This window comes from Psammomys obesus, unplaced genomic scaffold (assembly GCF_907164565.1).
Source record: "Psammomys obesus unplaced genomic scaffold, mPsaObe1.curated_primary_1811, whole genome shotgun sequence".
Classification (NCBI taxonomy): domain Eukaryota; kingdom Metazoa; phylum Chordata; class Mammalia; order Rodentia; family Muridae; genus Psammomys; species Psammomys obesus.
In genome coordinates, this window is record NW_026585698.1 from 14,442,676 (window position 1) to 14,461,646 (window position 18,971).

General features: G+C 47.9%; 1 protein-coding gene across 2 annotated transcripts in view; it reads right to left on the reverse strand.

Moving 5' to 3' along the window:
- The window catches only part of Smarcb1 (SWI/SNF related, matrix associated, actin dependent regulator of chromatin, subfamily b, member 1), a 23,151-nt gene extending 4,956 nt beyond the window's left edge, over window positions 1-18,195 (reverse strand). Inside the window, exons 1-7 of one of the 2 annotated variants that reach the window (XM_055598971.1) lie at window positions 17,920-18,195; window positions 14,198-14,309; window positions 12,488-12,617; window positions 9,183-9,320; window positions 7,776-7,903; window positions 4,196-4,362; window positions 2,715-2,905 (exon numbers count right to left, since the gene is read on the reverse strand). In XM_055598971.1, coding sequence (XP_055454946.1) covers window positions 2,715-2,905; window positions 4,196-4,362; window positions 7,776-7,903; window positions 9,183-9,320; window positions 12,488-12,617; window positions 14,198-14,309; window positions 17,920-18,012 — 959 coding nt within the window. In that variant the 5' untranslated portion in view covers window positions 18,013-18,195. Of the gene's footprint in view, window positions 1-2,714; window positions 2,906-4,195; window positions 4,363-7,775; window positions 7,904-9,182; window positions 9,321-12,487; window positions 12,618-14,170; window positions 14,310-17,919 lie in introns of both variants that reach the window. The other variant, XM_055598970.1, reaches the window with a different exon arrangement.
- Window positions 18,196-18,971: the final 776 nt, after the last annotated feature.

Below are 18,971 nucleotides of genomic sequence, written 5' to 3' on the forward strand. Positions count from 1 at the left end.
CTAGGTCACCTGTCCTCTGTGGTGCATGCCCAACCAGCCCAAAGGAGGTCTAGCAATCCCCACCTGCTGATGCTGCAAAATGCTGATGCTGCACCAGCAGGTGACCATGTTTCTCTGTCCCTCATTTAGGCTCAGCCAAGCCCTCTGACCAAGTACACCTTCATCAAGTACACCAGCACACAATGCTGGTAGGGCTGTGGATGTAAGCAGCCTCAGAGGACAGACACTAGTGGCTGAGCTCCACACAGCACTGCTTGGGATGGGCAGTGTGGCCTTCTCTCTGCTCTTCCTGCCCCAGCTGACCCTGACTAGACAGCTTCCCCTTTGGCTTGGTGCCCACCCCAGGCCCCTTTCTTCTGGTACACTAGGAGTCACAGCACATTGATGGCCATACGTAACACACCTGTCTGTCTCCTGTGCCAGACAGGATGCTGTTCTCTGGTCCCTGGGTTTGGAGCACAGGATTAGCTCAGGAGAAATTATTAGTAATTTTGCAATTCTCCTAAGAGCAAGCTCCCTGCTGCCTTACCTAGCTCCATTCCTCATCAGACCCACTCCATTTCCCAATATTTGTCACAGCCCTTCTTTAAAAAAAATAATAATAACGAAAAAAATATTTATCTGCTTCATTATTTTATGTGTAAGAGTGTTTTGCCTCCATAGATGTATGTGTACTGTGTACATGGGCAGCTAGAAGTGGATGCCAGATCCCCTGAAACAAGTTACAGATAGTTGGGAGCCACTAGGTGGTAGAAGGGCATCAGCCTGGGTCCCCTGCAAGAGCAGCCAGTGCTCTGAACCACTGAGCCATCAGTCCTTGGCACAGCCCTTTTGTCCTTGTTCTGGTTCTGAGATGTCTGTGTTGCTCTAACTCAGTTCTGTACTGTAGGAGTCTGGAGCCTGTTACTAGTCTGTCACACACCTACTTTTCCCCTCCTCATGCTTCTTGTTCCTGCCTGCCTTTATCACCTGTCTGTCCTACCACTAAAAGGCACAGCCTTCTAATACATGGGTATCCTGGTGCTATTCACATGTCTGTGATCAGCAGCTCTCTGCTATTCTGTAGATACAACCAAAGACTAGGGCCCAGTGGAGTGGGTACAAGGGGAAAGGACATGAACATGCAGAGATTGGCAGATTGGCTGGGAGGACTTTAGAGTGCTTCCAACATGAGGTCATACAGGCTTAGAACTTAAAACTCGTTTAAGAGGTCATGGGATACAGTGCTTGCCATATTCTGTGCATGGCAGAGACCAGGCTGGGGCTCGTTCAACGAGGAACTGTAAGGATGGTAGGGACAACAATCATTTTCCTGTGCTAAGTGGTTAAGAAATCCCTATTTCCACATGCCCACGCAGTGAGGTGATGCAATGCTGGGAACACCGGGAGAGCATCAGGAGTTCTGGTGGTTTCTGTCCTCTGAATGTGGCTGTGTAGGAAGAACTAGGCTCTGATTCTTTATGTCCTGATTGCCACTGCTAGGTCTCATGATGTCCAAATGAGGACAGGTTTGAGAGCTCACCAGGTCTGGTTGGCTGGGAAGATAAAATAGCCTTTTCTGACTCTGAGAACAACTGCTGGGGATATATTCCAGGAATCCGGGCAGGCCACAGTGGAAGGACATTTATTTGCTCATAGTTCTACCAGGCCTACACTTAGTCCCAAATTTTGAAATCTGACCACAGCAGAGCCAGACCTTTCTAGTCCACACCTGGGACTCATGCAATGGTCCCAAGTTCTGTCCTAATACTACTGGGTGGCTTCCCTGGAGCACGGGAAAACTGTAGGCAGCCAGGAAATCAAGGACCTGAAGCTGTAACGTAATGTAAAGGTCTGATAATGTAAATGCTGTTAAGTGTTGGCAACTGAAGATGGCAGCAGGACCTTTCATGAGCCTCAAGAAGCTGCACCTCTCGAGCACTTGAGGCTGCCACAGCAGGGTGAAGCTGACACTTGGTACCTGGCTGCTAGGAGCAGCAAAGGGCACTTGCATGTACACATTCTGAAAGTGAGTTCCCGCTCAACTACTGGCTTGTGGATGGATCCTGTGTGTCAGTGTCACTCCCAGGCCTAGACAACGTTACCAGGTATCACAGGACCTCAGCTTGACTCTGGGGAGCTAGGCCACCTTACATTGGCTCTGAGGCCTGCTGGCCTTGGCTCCACACAGGGTGAATGGACATCCTGGCTGCACCTACAAGTAGGCTTCTTTCAGGAATGGTGAGGCAGAGCTACTTGGCCAATGGGCTGCTGGAGAAGTCACAGCAGCTCCTGCCTGCTTAGCTTATCAAGTGCTTGGGCTGAGGGGGACATACCCTTTTGAGTGTGCCTCATCCCCCTCCCTCCCTTTCTAAAAACATTTTGATTATTTTATGTGTTTGGGTGTACTGCCTGCAAGCATGTCTGCATGCCCCTTACAGTCTCAGTGCTCACAGAGAGTGCTGGATACCCTTGGGATTGAAGCTACTTCTCTTCAGCTCTCTTTGCTCTTGCTCATACTTACAGGAAAGCTGATTCTTGGCATGTCTGGTAAACCTAGCTGAGTAAAAAAACCTACTAACAAACTTCCTGAATTGCCATGTCTCTGTAAAAAGCCCTTTGTTCTTGCTTTTCCTAAGCATTCCAGTTTCCAATGAAGTCTCTTTCCATTGTAAGCAAGGAAGCAGACAAAAATGTAAGACCAGAGGGAAGGCTGAACATACTGGTTATCCTACCTGAAGGCATAGGTCTTCTGGTGCCAGCTCAGTTGTCCCCGAATGCTGTATGCAATGGTGGTGACAAACTCCCCACCTAACCCCAGCTCTGAGCACAGCTTCAGGGCAAACTTCTCAGGGGAGTTCTCCTTCTCTGACATGTCCCATTCGAACTGGTCCACCAGGGAGATGTTTCCCACATGGATGTTCAGCTGTGGCAGAAACCAATAAGCACAAGTGAGAGCTGGAAGGATTATTGTCAGCCCAGGAATGCTGTGAGGCGGTGGGGACAAAGCATTCTCAACTGCCAGGTCTGAGGAAATTGTGCCTATGACTCAGGAGCTAAGTGCCATGGCTGGCCCTGGTATCTAGTTTCTTGTTTACAAAAGAGGATCAAACCCACAAATCTCTCAGGTAGTCACTAGACACTGAGATTCTGGGCACCTGATTCCACCTTAACCCCTCTTCTCATTACCCTTGTATCCCATGCTGAGCCAGTGTCTTCCTTGTCCTTTACACCTGTGGCAATCAATCGTTATGTAGCCATGCTGGATACGTACAGCGCAGCTTACATGCCACTCTTCAGAGACTGTTCTTGAGCCTGTTTTAGCCACTGTCTATTCCCTAATGTCACTGCTTTAGAATCATCTTGCCTGGCAACTCACAGGTACACTGCCTTATCTACTCCTTACCCTTTAGAAAGACACGCCTATTCTCTGTGGAAGGAAAACACAAACTCCACAAAGCTGTCCTCTCAACTCCACACATTCATCACAGTAGGCAGGCATGTGCGGCACTCGTGCGCGCGCATACACCAATAGTAGTTAAAAAAACAAATCAACACAGTAAGACACATGCATCCTAGCACACACACTAATAATAAAGCTAGAAAAGATTAAACACAGTAAAATGCACCCATTAGGATGGTATTATCAAACAAGGGAGGAAGGGAGAGAGAAATGAAGGAAAGAAGGGAGGGAGGGAAGTAGGGAGGGAGGCAGGCAGGCAGTAACAACTTTTGGTGACTATGGGGAAAAACTGGAACCACAGTGAATTGTTAGGGGGAATGTAAAATGGTGTAACTGCTGTGCAAGTTTGGTAGGTCCTCAAAATACTAAATAGCCAAGTGACCTAGGAATTTTAACTTGTGAGTAGAAACCCCAAAGAACTGAAAGCAGGAATACAAACAGGTATGCAAATCCTATTTCTGGCCCAGCCCAGAAGGATATTGCATTGATGCTATGCACCTCACTGTAGCCTTTCATACTCTGCCCACCAGCTGCTTTCACCTTCTAAGGTGGGGTTTACTGACTCAGGGCCCGGTGGAGATATAGCAGCACTGGCTGTCCTACCCACAATGTGACACTACTCTGAAAAGTCAGCCCATCCACTCCTGAGGACATAGTCAGGCTGTCCCTGAAGGATGTCTTCCCAGAAACTACATCCCACAGCAAGCACCCTGCAGGATTCCACCAAGGGCTGAGTGTCTTCTTAGCACCTACCTTGATGATGACGCGCTGGTCAGATTGATCCTCCAAGATGCTGTCTGTGGGGTAGGACTCAATCTGCTGTCTAATGGCAGAGGCAATAGCTGGCACGAAAGTCAGTGGATTCAAATCCAGGTCATCACAAAGGATTTCTGAAAACATCTCAGGGGTCATTAGCTTCTCTGAAATTAGAAAATGCAAACGTTCCAACCTGTTTGTAGTGCCTCATTTCATGGTGCTCACACCTGTCCAGACTTCTCCCATCCCCTCCTCCTTTGTCAAACCTCCCCTCATGCAGATGTGCATGACTGGGCAACTGAACCTGGCCTTCCCAGATGCTCACAACAGCAGAGGATGAAGTGTCCTCTTCCTTCTAGGCTCCAGGCCCTGCCCGAGGGAATCTTTCCACGGGTCACATCCTATGAAACTAGAGTGCATTCTTAGAACCAAATCTGGGTAGTCAAGACTCCCTCTATTTGACCCATTCTTTTGCAGCCATGCCTACTTGCCTCCAGTCACCCTTCATCTGTGGTATCTGTTTCTGTAATCTAAGCATTTGAGAAACTGGAATCATACCCTATGCAACTTTGGGAATAACTTTTTCCTAGTCAGAAAAATTCTTCACAGAAGCTAGCCATGGTGGTACATGCCTTTAATCCAAGCACTTGGGAGGCAGAGTCAGGTGGATCTCTGATTTTAAGGCTAGCCTGGTCTACACAGTGAGTTCTAAGCCAGCCAAGGCTATACAGTGACATTGTGTTTCAAAAAACTAAACAAAATTTCCTCAGAAATTCACACAGGTTGTTACTTCCTTTTTATTGCTAATTAGCATTCTACAGAGGATTCACATTTTGTTTAACTATTCACCCACCGAAGGGCACATAGGCTTCTGATTTCTGGTATTACGCACAGAGCTGCCACCAGTCTCCACACCCAGGTTTCAGTGTAAACAGATGTCTTCAGAACTTCCCGGGACGCACTCCCTCCTCAGCAGCTGCTCACTCACACTGCAGCCCCGGTTAGTTCAACTGTTTTCCAGAGCAGCTTAGACCTCTGCATCTCCACCGGTGTGGGAGGGACTCAGGTCTTTCACATCTCACCACCATTAATTGGCATTGTCACTAGTTTTAATTTGCATTTCTCAAATGGTTTATTAATAAAGCAGAATACCTTTCCGATGTTTATTTCCATCTATGCATCCTTAGTGAAATGTCTTTTCACATCTCCTGTCCTAAGATATCTTCTCAGATATATTTATGTGTGGGTGTTCTGTTTGAATATGTCTGTGTATCCCTTGCATACCTGGTGCCTGCAGAGGCCAAAAGGCATCAGATGCCCTTGAAATGGAGTTACAGACCACTGTGAGCTCCTATGTGGGTGCTAGGAATTGAACCTGGGTCCTTTGGAATAGCAGCCAGCTTTCTTAACCTCTGAGCCATCTCTGAAGCCTGTGTTCTTATTCTAATTATACTGTTTGCTTTTTTGAGTTTTCACAATTTGTTCTTTCAGAATTTCATACAAACTTCCTTCCCTGTGATCTTTTTCTTTTTAGAGACAGGGTCTCACTGTGCAGCCCTCCCTGGCTTGCCTGTACCTTGCTATGTAGACTTTGAGCTCGGAGATTAGCCTGCTTCTGTGCTCTGGGAACTGGGATCACAGGACTGTCTTCTTTTTCACTCTTCTGACAGGGCCTTTTCCAGAGCAAAGTTGTGATGACATCTAAATTTTAGTATTTTCTATTCTGAACTGTGCTGCTGGTGTCTAAGATCCTTTGTCTAGCCCTAAACACCCAAGATTTTCTTATTCCTTCCCTCAACAAGTTTATTAATTTTGTGGGTTTTTCTGTTGTGTTATTGTTGTTTGTTTTGGTTTCGCAAGACAGTGTTTCTCTGCGTAGCCTTGGCTGTCCTGGCTTTGTACAATAGGCTAGCCTTGAACTCACAGGGATCAGCCTGCCTCCCTGAGTTGCTGGGATTACAGGTGTGTGCCACCACACTCAGCTCCAGTTTTATGTTTTATATACTTTAAGTCTATGATTCTTTCAGAGTTTAGTATTAGGTATGAGATTAGGTCAAGGTTTATTATCCTTGGATATTCAATTGCTTTGGCATCATTTTGTCTGAGGGACTATCTTTTCTCTAATCAATTGCATTTGTGTTTGTTTGTTTTTTTTGGGTCAAAATCAGTAGGGCTAGGAAAGGGGTGAAGGTAGAGACATGAGTTGGCCTTGTGACTTTAGAAACAAAGCTGAAGGTAAGCTGTGGGGAGGCAGCTGGACTGGGTCTGAGCAATACCTTGGTCATCAACAGAATCAGATACTTGCCATGCCAAGCTCCTAGAGCAGTGCTTCTCAACCTTCCTAATGCTGTGACCCTTTAATATAGTTCCTCATGTTGTGGTGACCCCTAGATATAAAATTATTTCATTGTTAATTCATGACTAATTTTGCTACTGTTATGAATTGTAATGCAATATCTGTGTTTTCCAATACTATTAGGCAACCCTGTGAAAGGATTGTTCAATCACCAAAGGGGTTGTGACTCACAGGTTGAGAACCACTACCCTAGAGCTAACTAACTCACAGGAGGGTGGAGCCTGAAACGCACATACTGCCGTCACTGGTTTGTGTTTATGTTCTGTTGTTTTTTTGTTAGAGCCTTACAAATGTAGCCCAGGCTGACCATGATTGCACGGCCCTCCTGCTTCCACTTTCCAAGTGCTACAACTACAAGTACACAGTGCTTGATTTCAGAAATGCACTTTTTTTCTTTGTTTTATTTTGGGAGCCTAGGTCTTACTATGTAGACCTAGCTGTCCTGAGACCAGGATGGCCTCAAAATCATAGAGATCTGCCTGTCTCTGACTCCCAGTACTGTGACTGAGGACATACCTACCACCTTTGGGCTCCAGTTTTATTTTTAAATAAACACAAAATATTGTTTCCCCATGGCTTTTTCATATATCCTACGTGTTGTTGACTCTCTTCCCTTGCTGTTTTTTCCATGCTGATATACTTTTTTCATTCACATTGCTGATTTTCACAAATTATTTTCCTTTATCTTCTCTGTTGCTATATGGATTAAGCCAGTCAATAGAGCCACATACCACTACATATGTATTTATTTATTGAGAACTGTAAGCTTAAGGTAGTACAGACAGGCACTGCCTTCTCTAATGAGTTCTCATTCAGTTGCTACAGGGCCAACTGTCATTAAATGTGTCCTTATTTTGTCCCACATTAACATCTACTTTCTGCCATGAGTGGAGGCACTGTGAGGCCTCAACAGAAGAAAACCTTATTTAGCAGTTGAATCTTGGACGTCCCATCCTTCAGAGACACACATCAGAGTGCGTCTCTTATGTTTACTTATGAATCACCCAGGTTTGGGTATCCTGTTATAGCAAAAGAAAACTAACTAAGACACATGCCCAGTCCACAAGGAACAGGGCACATGACAGAACAAACCCAGAGTTTACAACCTTAAAAACCATGCCACAAGGCTGCAAATGTCAAGTCTAGAATCAGCCTGAGAGGCAGCAGGTGGGAAAGTGGGCATTTTCACATAAGGCCATGGCAAACTGACTACCCACATACCATTCATGTTCCAGGTAAAAGCATCCCGCAGCTTCTGCCCATCTATCTCCATGTCCAGTCGGATGGGTACCAGCACTTCAGGCTGTGATGCATTCTCATGGATCACAGCCGGATCGTGGTCATCAAAGCTGAAAGTGACACAGTAGCAGCTGTCAGTCAGAGCTCCAGGGTTCCCTGTGTCTAGGTCCCCAGGAACACAAGTTTCCAGCTTCCCTCTGCACTCTGGGTCACTGTAAACACGGTTGGAAGGGAAAGGCCATTTCTTCCAGGCATCGAACACTGAGGAAGCGTAGAAGAGGTTGTCAGGGGGTTCCCAAGGCCCATCTAATGGGAGTACAGAGGAGCATAAACAAGCTCAAACATGTCTACGGTTAAGTTCTGCATCAGGGCAGACCAGTATGCTTCATAAGCACATGAGAAGAACCAGGAAACTGCTGCCCTGGAAGGAAAAAAAAACGATACATGCTAGCAGGGTCTAGAAGTTCATGTCTGTAATCCCAGCACTGGGGAGGCTGACCCAGGAGAACTGCCAGGAGTCTGAGGTCATTGTGGGATACAGAGTAGATCTTGTTTAAAAAATCAAACAAAACCCACCCCTTCCTCTTAAAGCTCAGACAGTATCTCTGAAGATAGGGTGGAAAACACTAAGAGCCACAGGTCAACACTTACAGGGAAGAGGGGGGAGGGAACTGTGAAAGGGAAAGTGTCTTCAACACTCAAAAGGTTCACTACACTCAGGAACTCACAGCAGCTTCGAAAAATCAAGCCAGCGTTCTAGCAGGAGTTGGGGAGGGCACTAAATTTCAAGTGTTCTTCTAAGAAATCCAGAGGGAGCTTTCGCACATGGAGGAGCCCATCACAGGGGCAGAGACTGGAATGATGTGGCTGTGACTCTAAGCTAGAGAACATACAGCCACTGAAGCTGAAAGGGGTGAACACCAGATCCTCCCCAACCCCCAACCCCAGCCTCTGAAGGGAGCAATGACCCTCCCAAACCTTGATCAGGCCTATGCACCTGTGTCAGACTCCTGATTTCTGTATTGTTGTAAACCACTACAGTGGTTTCAGCAGCCATTGAGAACTGACCTGGTAAGAGTCATGTGGAAACCATCTGAAACCCTCCAGACAGGCTGTGGGGTATCAAATGTACCATGCACCAGGGAAAGGCCCACACCCCCAAAAGGTGTGGGTGCTACAGAAGGGGAAAACTCGAGAGACACACCAGGCACCCAGGGAGGATGGGAAAAGCCAAGAATGACATTCTGAAGAGAACAGCATCAGAGGCAGTGGCTGGGTAACATTTGTGAAAACACAGGGTCACTGATGAGTGCCTCTCTGGGAACCAGACTACAGAGCACTGGGGAAAGGGGGAAATGTGCAGAGCCGAGCACAGCAGTGCTTACTCACCACAAGGGGAAAGTTCTCTTCTTGTCCCGACCCATGCGGTTCCTGTTGATCGTAGTGGAGCATGGCACAGCATCCAGATGGTGGGAGCTGTTGGGCAGGGTGGGGACCCATTGGCTGTTTCTCTTGGCCTTCTGTTCCCTGAAGAGACAGAGAAGAAAGTGACCCTGTCAAAGCAGGAATCAGATTCTGCTCACTGGGAACCTACCCATGTTCAGTGGGCACTACTGTGTCCCTGGCAGGCTCCCAGATCGTGTGGAGAACATGTTACACTGGGATACTCTTCCTGGCACCTAGAGGTACCTGTGTGAGAAGGGCACAGACATATTAGACACAGAGTAGAGCATGGTGGTGCAGCTTTTAACCCCAGTACTCAGGAGGTACAGGTACTGAGTGGTAGAGGAATTTTTTTTTTAAAAGATTTATTTATTTTGGGGGCTGGAGAGATGGCTCAGCGGTTAAGAGCACTGGCTGTTCTTCCAGAGGACCTGAGTTCAATTCTAGCAACCACACGGTGGCTCACAACCATCTATAATGAAATCTGATTCCCTCTTCTGCTGTGTACCAAAACAGTATTCATATACATAAATAAATATATTAAAAAAAATATATATTTATTTATTTTATTATGTATACAATGTCCTGCCTGAATGTACACCTGAATGCCAGAAGAGGGCATCAGATCTCATTATAGATGGTTGTGACCACGTGGTTGCTGGGAATTGAACTCAGAACTCAGGACCTCTGGAAGAGCAAGCAGTACTTTTAACCTCTGAGCCATCTCTCTAGCCTGATAGAGGAATTTTTGAGTTCCAGGGAAGCCAGGGTTGAGGCAGAGTGAAATCTCGACAGACGCCCCCACCCCCTTTTATTTTTGAGGGGAAAACAATCTAGGGCACTTAACACCTTTAATGCTAAGGTCTAGGGCTACCCTCTGGGCAAGGGTGGAGGCAGGGGCAGAGGACCATATGGTCTGAAACACTGCAGGTCTAGCTCGGCCCTTACGATCTACTCCCACCTTTGAGACCTGGGACATAACCCCAGGAACTGAGGACTAATTTGCACACAGCTTAACAGCTGGCACAGCCGACCAGTTTCCATCTCAGCCTATGTGAACAAATGGTTCATGAAGAGTATAAAATTTTAAGTAGCAAATTCCTAAGCCCCACCCAGATTTAGTGTCCATCTCTGGAGGGGGCAGGCTTTCTTTGCACCTTCTAGACAATTCTAGCGCAGCTGCGCCTGCATTTGGAAACTGCGTATCTTTAGCACTCACCTCTTCTGTGCTGACCCCACCCCTTACCCTGAAATCCTGCCCTATCTCCAATCTTTCCCAAGAATCCCAAGACGGGACAAATATCTAGTGACAGGAGGGGTAGGCTTCCAGGCCCTTTGTCAGGCCGACTGAGCAGTGTAGCTGCTTGCTTCAAACCTTGGACACCGCCTTCCTTGTTGTTTGGCTTCAAGGCAAAAGGAATCTACTCCCTCAGCTGGTCCTCATATGACACAATCAAGAAACTGTTTACCACTCTATAAAGGGCCCCCAGCTGACATGTGCAAACATAAAAGTGTCAGCCATATGTACATAATTTCCTTCTGTGACTTCCTGGGAAGGTCTAACTATCCTTATGTTCTTACCACATCCCTTGGGGGGAAAAAGAATCTGCTGAGCACACGTCTACAAAGCTCACAGGATTGGATGTACGCCACCCTCTCTGGAGGCTGAGGGGGACCAGAAAAGCAATCGAACAACAGAGATGAAGAAAAGTCTAGATGGAAATAATTCCCACAACCACATCAGTCTGAACAGTACCTTCCTCCCTCAGGACTCTCAGGCTCTGTACATTAAAACTTTCTTTTCTCTCTGCTTCTTGATAAGGTCTCACTATTAGCCCACAGAGGCCTTAAAACCAACACCCTCCTGCTTTCACTTCAAAATTCTGTGATTACAGGTGTGTGCCAAACTATTTTTTTTTTTTTAAGCTTTGAATGTTTAAAATGACATGAGTGACTGGGGATGTAGCTCAACAGGAAAGCATGGACATGATTAGCAAAGGCGGCCCAGATCCATTCTCAGCCACATCCCTACTACAAGATTACAGAGAAGACAAACATTCCTCCTTTGTTTACCTCTTGTATTGCTAGATATGGACTGCTTGTTTCTCGTATTCCATGGTCTGGGGTGCAGCTCAGAGGTGGAACACAAGCTCATGGACTCCTTGGTTTGATCCTAGCATCACTTACTCACCAAATCTACTGGAGTTTGCAGTTAACTTTTAAGTCTAGATGGGTAGACACTAGATACAACACAGTGCGTTTTTAATTATTTGCCATGTTGTTGAACAAATACTTTCATAAAAGTTCTGTTCTAGGCCGGGGAGATGGTTCAGTAGGTAAATGCACTTGTGTTGCAAGTGTGGTGATCTGAGCACATGTAAACACAGGGGGAGCTGACTCCACAGAGCTGTCCCCCGACTTCCACATGCATGCCATGGCAATCTCCCAACCCACAAAAATAGATCTTTAATAACTATTTTTGGGGATGCGGGAGGGAGGGTGGAATGGGGAGGAGAAGATAGAGGGGCCTATGACCAAGATGTAAGTTAAATTGAATTAATATAAAAAAAACCCACAAAAAAGAAAAAAATTGCACTTAAAACAAACTTATTTTTATACTTTTAAAAGAGGGAAAGGCAGGTAGATCTCTGAGTTTGAGACCAGCCTTGTCTATAGAAGGAGTGCCAGGACTACACAGAGAAAAACAAAACAAAACTTTGTGTTTGGACCTGAGGAGATAGATGGATTGGTGGAGTGCTTGCCTGGCAGACACAAAGTCCTGAGCCACCCCCAGCACTGTGATAATCAGGCATGGCAGCACACACCTGTAATCTGTGTAGCCAGGAGGTGGAGGCAGGAGGATCTAAGTTTAACACCATACTTAACTATACAGCAAGTTTAAGGCCAGCCTGGGCTACATGAGACCCTGTCTCAAAAAGAAAAAAAAAAGTTCTTTCAAAGTTCTACTTGTATATATTAAAATATTGGGTTTTTTGGGAGTTTTATCTGAGTCACTAATTTTTTTGGTAAATGAGTCCCAGTTTCAGAACATTCCAGAATTCAAGACTTGGCCTATTTTTCTTAAGAATTCCAAAGCTAAAGAAGAAACTTAGACACCTAGGTCAGGTGACTATAAACACAGTAAGTAAAGTGTTAAATGCATTTCAGTTCAATTTCATTGTAACCTGCTCTTTAGTATGAGAACTGCCCACCCATCACACCTGAAGCATACGGAGATTAGGAGGGTGTACCTGAGGTAGGTGGGGGGCTCTGTGCTGATGGACACAGCCTTGTACTTCTCATCGTTGCCATCCAGAATCTCCTCTACCTCAGAGGCCTTCAGCAGTGTCACACTGGTGGCGAGGGTGGTGTAGCCATGATCTGTAGGCAGAGAGACCCCACTGTGGTCATCCTGCAGCAGTGTGAGTGAGCTGCCAACCAACTTGATTCAGCACATGAGGTCCTCACATGCGGGAGGTGGGGAAAGCGAGGTGTCAAATTCACTACTGCTGGGTGCTAGCCTCTTCCAAAAGGGCAACCAAGCTGAGGGCCATCTTAGGGAGAAAGCCTCTGCTGGGATGGATTTGAACCAATTCACCTCCTACGAGCACTAGCTCAGGGGCAGAGATGTTTGGGGCAGCAGCAGCTAGGGGCTGCCAGGAAGGCCTCCGAGTAACACCCCAGTGGGAAGAGGTCTGACACCACCACAATCTAAACACAAAGCAAGGTAGGAGACAGAATGAAAGAGCACTACTTTTCTTTTAAAACAAGAACCCAGAGAGTTGGAAAGAACTGTTTCACACCGAGCAAGTCACCATCCCTGAGCCAGTCCAGGTATGCTGTCTAGAAACCAAGACAGACTTCATACGCGGTTACCCCAGCTGTTACCCCAGCTCTTCTAGGAAACCTTTGTCAAGAGCTGCTACTTAGCTGCAGGGCCTGGTTATCTTTGCTGGAGGAACCTCTTGGTTACAGGGAGGGAAGACACACAGCAGAAAGACCACTTAGGCTTCAGGGGAACTAAAGGAAGGGCAGGCAAAGCTAGGCAGCCACCATGCTAGTGACTGCACTCCACTTGTGGCAGAGGGAAACAGAGGAAACTGTTCAGGCAGCAGGGATCTGCTTTAGTGGTGACCAAAAAGCAGCTCTGGCCCCTGCATTAAAAGAGCCCCCAATTTACCGTGACACAACTACATTAGCACCTACAGACGAGGCGGACTACAAAGTGCTCGAGAGCACGCATGCACGCATGCACCGAGGCCCAGGGCAGCTCTCTACAGGGTGCCTCTGCGAAGCCAAATGTCCTGTCGCTCCCCTACCCGCATGTTCCTGCCAGAGGCCCCACAAGACGTGACGAGCATCACCACTCTGCAGATTGCCACAGCCCAGAGCTCGCACCAGTTTCCTAGCATCAAAGGGCTCACGTAGCAAGCCCCTGGCACGGGGCGGGCCACATGGAATGGGCACATGCACGTGAACATAGCACACTGGTTGCTGAGATGAAGTACTACAGGATAAATGTGCTCTGGGAGGGAAGCGGTGAAAGCCCCAGAGGAAAGTGAGGTTGGGACCACCGTCTGCTACTAGGGCTGCAGGGGGATGACTACAGCAACACACTCACAGCAAATGGGAGCGAATCACAGCATTCCTAAAACGTTTTGAGACCAACATGTCTTCACGGCACCTGCTACGGCCCTGACCCCGGCCCCTCACACAGCCCCTGGCCCAGCCAGGAACACACAACAGCGGAGCACCAAAGGCTCGCTGGTCACTCTCACCTGAACCACGTGTGCACTGGCAGGGTGGCCCGCCCCTGGGATGCTTCCTACCACTAAGGTCAGGCTGCAATGAAGACACTGGAGTGAAAACGTTTTATCTTCATGACATAAGCGAGTGGTTTTGAAACAGGTTTACAAACCCTCGTGAAGACGCACCCTTAGTGTTAGGTTTTGTTTTTTTACCATGTGACGATGCAACTATTTTCTTCCTCTCTTCCACAGTGGCTAGTCGCCTCCAGAGTGAGGGGTATCTCTTGTACAGAGAACCTCGGAACATACGGAGGTAGTTCCCCACCTATGAGTAAAGCAAGAAGGCTCATTATGAGGGTCAGGCCATCCACCGCTACACGGAAGGGTTCTGGCATAGAGGATTTGCCAGAGCAAGCGAATGAGGTTCAAGGCCTCCAGACGCCAGCCTTTCAGCAGTCGTAAAACACATTCTGCTGACATCAAGGGTTCAACAGCAGTGCACATCTGGCTGGCATCTGTGTATTCTGACATCAGAACTAAGTTCCAAAAGGCCTGAGCAGATGTCTATAAGGGAGAACCCCAGAGCTTAGTAAGAAGTTTGTGATTCTGGTCTGACTAGAGATTGTTGGCACTTTTCTGAAACCTAAGACTCCTGTGACCTTCTTTTATCTTAAGGAGCAGACTTTGATATTTTTACAAGGCAATAAACACCAAAAAGTCTTTAATTTTAGACAGATGCAAGATAATCTGTCTTGTTGCCTGTGTTGCTTTGTTTAGTAACAAAACTCAAACCAGAGACACCAAAGAATTTTTCAGAGTCTAAAAAAGCACTATATTAGTAATCCCTAGACTATCATGTAAATCACTACTTCCTCTAAGTAATAGCTTCAGTTTGCTGTAGCAATAATAAAATAATAAGTGCAGCCTTCAAGTGAAGCTAGTCTTAGGATTTTTATAAAGATACTCTATGGTCTCACCGACTCTTCAGAGACGATGCCTTTAGAGTCACCCTGTGAGGACGCCAATGGAGGCAGCACAAGGTACTGGCGTTGGCCTCTTACTGGCCTGTCAGATGCTTAACGACCGTGCCCTGGCTGGTATGGAGCTCGCTGTGTAGACGAGGCTGTCCTTGAACTCACAGAAATGGGCCTGCCTCTACTCAGAGATGGGACTAAAGGCGTGCACGGCCACGCTAGGCCCTCAGGTCTTAATTCTGCTCTAGAAAGGATCACTTCTATTATTCTTTTCATCTATCTCCCTATCATAGCCTACATTTATAAAGTGAAAGCAGTTTCTGCACTTTGCTTCCAGAAGAGATTTACATGACCAACAGCCAGAGCTGCTGAGCCAAAGAGCCGGACATCTACACATAGCAATTTGGTTTGTATACGTCTATACAGCAACTTGGTTTGTGGGTTATGATCACGCAAGGTACCATTTCATTCAGTTTTGGAAAGAAGTTAGCAATGTTGTCCCCCACAGCTACTGTGGGGGTCCTGCATGGCTTCTGCACCACAGACTCTAGGACACTAGGGCTGGACTGCTCGGCGTTTCCTAAATCAGTCTTTACCCTCTCTGGAATACAAAATCACAATTCTGGACTTGGGCGTTCATTTCTTCAAAGTTCTGTGACTTGTGTGGCACGTGACAGGATGACAGTGACACAGAGTCACAGCCACTGCAGATGCCACACAATGCTAGTGCTGCTGTGTCTGGCCCGTCTGTCTTAACAGACCAAGGGGCCGAGGGCCATCATTTATACAACACTGCCACAGGACCTGCAGATAGAAAGTACTTCAGGCATCGTACTACGCTCTTCCCAAAACCAAAGCCAACCCCAGAGAAGGAGAAAAAAAAAACCCTTTCCATTTTGATATCAGGATAATTATTCTCATTCAACTGAAAGGTTGTTGATAGCTTTCTAAAACCTAACACATGCTATGACCATGATCTCAAAAAGCCATGTTTTTCCAGTTTAAGCATCTCAGATGCGTGCGAAAAGAGCTCAGGGGAAAAGCATGTGTTCAGCATGCACAAGGCTCAACTCCTACCATGAGAAAAAGAGGAGTTGAGGCAGGCAGAGGGAGAAGAGGGTAAGGAGGCAGCGCATGCTGTGACTCCGCCTCTGAGGCTCTTCCCACTGACCAGGAGCTCTCTTTTAATCACTCCACCAGGTGAGAATTTTCCTTTCAAAATTACCACCAGCCACTCAGAGTTGGCTGGTGGTAATCATACATTTACCCTTTCCTACGCCAGACCAGGTCAATGTTTCTTTCAACAAGTTCTTCTGCATAGAACGTTCAAAGTACTCAACTGCCTTACGTACCTTGCATTTGAGCAAATGCCTAACAGCCAACAAGGACCATCACCAGCTGTGGGAGACGGACAGGCACTGACTGCATGTCTCCAACAGACACTGTGGAAGAGCAGCACTGAAGTGATGGTGTGAGCACGTCACGGCAAAACTCCCACTTTCGTTTAGTGGAAATGGTGAGAATGAAAACTCTTTAAGTCTGGATGGTTCTAACACCGGTGCCATTACCTGACACCAACACGCTACTGAAATAGAGGAGTTAACTGCTGGCATTCTGAAATGGCTTTAGCTCTCCAGGGTGGCTACTTACCTCCTTACACGTCTACTGACTGACATTTAAACACACGGATTTTATTTTATTTTTTTCCTTTTGAGACAGGGTCTTGCTATGTAGATCAGGCTAAACTCAAACTCACCCTGTACTTCTACCTCCCGGGTGAGCAGATTAAAGGTTTGGCCCACTGCCTGGCTGCCCACATCTTAAAAAAATAAAAAACGAGAAGAACATCAACAGGGCATGGTGCCACTTGGAGGCAGAGGCATGTGGATTTCTGTGAGTTCGAGGCCAGCCTGGTCTACAAAGTGGAGTTACAGGCCTGCCAAGGTTACACAATGAGAACTTGGTTCAAAAAGAATCGGAAAGGGGACACATAAACTGGTTGGTGGTTGCCCTTAATTGGAAGGCTAGTAAAAAATAAATAAATAAATAAATAAATAAATAAATAAATAAATAAATAATTCATACATTTGGCTGGTCAGAAGGAGTAACTGTAGGCAGTGGTTCTCAATTTTCGTAATGCTGTGAACCTTTAATACAGGTTCTCATGTTATGGTGGCCCCCAACCATAAAATTCTTTCATTGTTACTTCAGATCTGTAATTTTGCTACTGTTATGAGTTGTAATGTAAAGATCTGACACGCAGGGCATCTGATATCCTGTGAAAGGGTCTTTCGACACCCCTCCAAAGGAATAGCAACCCACAGGTTGAGAAACTCCGTCCTAAAGAAATTTGTCCACCTGAACAGAAGCTGTCTCTTCTACCTACGGGTTAGCGATCCTTCTGATTTATCCCCTATAAAGACTCAAAATATGTTCACAGATACCCAAAATGTCAGTGCTTCTGGCCTCGGGGCCTCATCCATGCAAAACCAAACATTCTTCTCCAACCACTTTCTAAAGGTCAGGAGGCTTCAGCAGCCCACCTCGGAAGCAAGAACACGAAAGGGAGGGGCTTTCCTAAGCCTCAGGCTTACAGCTTGGCACTCTCAAGCCCACGACAGTGGGGTGCACGAGAGCTGCCCCAGGGTTCAAGAGCACGACTGCACCTCCGCCTGCAAGCGCCCGCGGGCTTCCCGAACGTCCTTTTCCCATCTGCCTGGGGCGTACCGGCTGGACACTCTAAGCTGGGGCGGATGCTTAGGTAGGAAAACCCAGAAGGTCCAGGCTGGAGAGGGCCCGGCCACGCCCACCAGGCCACGCCCACCAGGCCACGCCCCAGCTGCGAGCACGCGCCCGCCTCCGCGATGAATGGAGGCGCGCACTCGGGCAGCACAGGCCCGCCCCGGTAGCTCGAGCGGGCCAGCCGCTGCCCGGGAAGACGAGAACGCGCCGCGGGGCTACCTCGGAACCGATCATGTAGAACTCGCCGTCGTCCTCCAGCTGGAACTTGACGGGCTTCTGCCCGAAGGTCTTGCTTAAAGCCATCATCATCATGGCGGCGGGGGAAACCGGCAGCCCGGGTCGAGCTGGAAAGAATCCGGTGGGCCGGGGCGGGGCCGAGGTGCGCTGGACCTAAGGGAACGGAGGCCAGGAGGCGAAGGACGGGCCGAGCGAGCCGGGCGGGCGCTCGCGCCGCTACTGGGTTCCTCAGCAGCCGCTGCGACGAGCAGGCCGCCCTCCGTGCGCTTGCGCGGGGGCTGACGCCAACGTGCGCGCCGCCGCCTGCGCAGCACACGGCCGAGCGCGCTCTCGCGGGCCCTTAAAGGAATCCGAGCTCTTCTCGCTTCCCAAGTCTGGTATGGAGGAAACGTTCCCACCGACCGAAATAGCCACTGAGGCCCTGCCCCAGGCAGTGGCTTTCTTAGTTGCACAGCCAGTGCTGGAACTCCTTCTGGGGGAGTGAAGAAAGTAAGTGAGACGTTAAGCAGGCAGAAGGACCGCTCCATCTGGAAGCCCGGGGGAGTCTGAGTGGGCATGGCGACCCCCAGGCTGGCGCCTCAGGTTCTCCACCCGGAAGTGCCCTGGGAACGGCTATCTCCGCTGCAGGCCCACAGTTGTTCCCGAGGCAGTAGGCATGGGAAGAACGACAGTATTGGATGGAGGTTGGTACTGTTCAGAGACCCAGGTGATGTGCCAGGTGAACGGGAAGGGCCCACGTGCATTCCTCTGTTTTGCAAGCTTGGTGCCCACAAGCCCAGCCCTGTTCTGTGCCTCTGCCCCTCGTTCCTTAATAGCCCTGAGGGAGGACAGTGCCTCTGGGAAGTGTCCAAGCAGTCCACCACCTGTTGAACACAGCAGTGACTCAAAAATGCTTGAGCAATGTTTATTGTAGCACTATTACAGGAGCTAACCTATAGCCCAGCCTAGGTAGCTATTCAACTATAGAGAAATAGATAAAGAAAATGCAGTATAGGTCGGGAGTGGTGGTGCAGGCCTTTAGCCCCAGCCCTCAG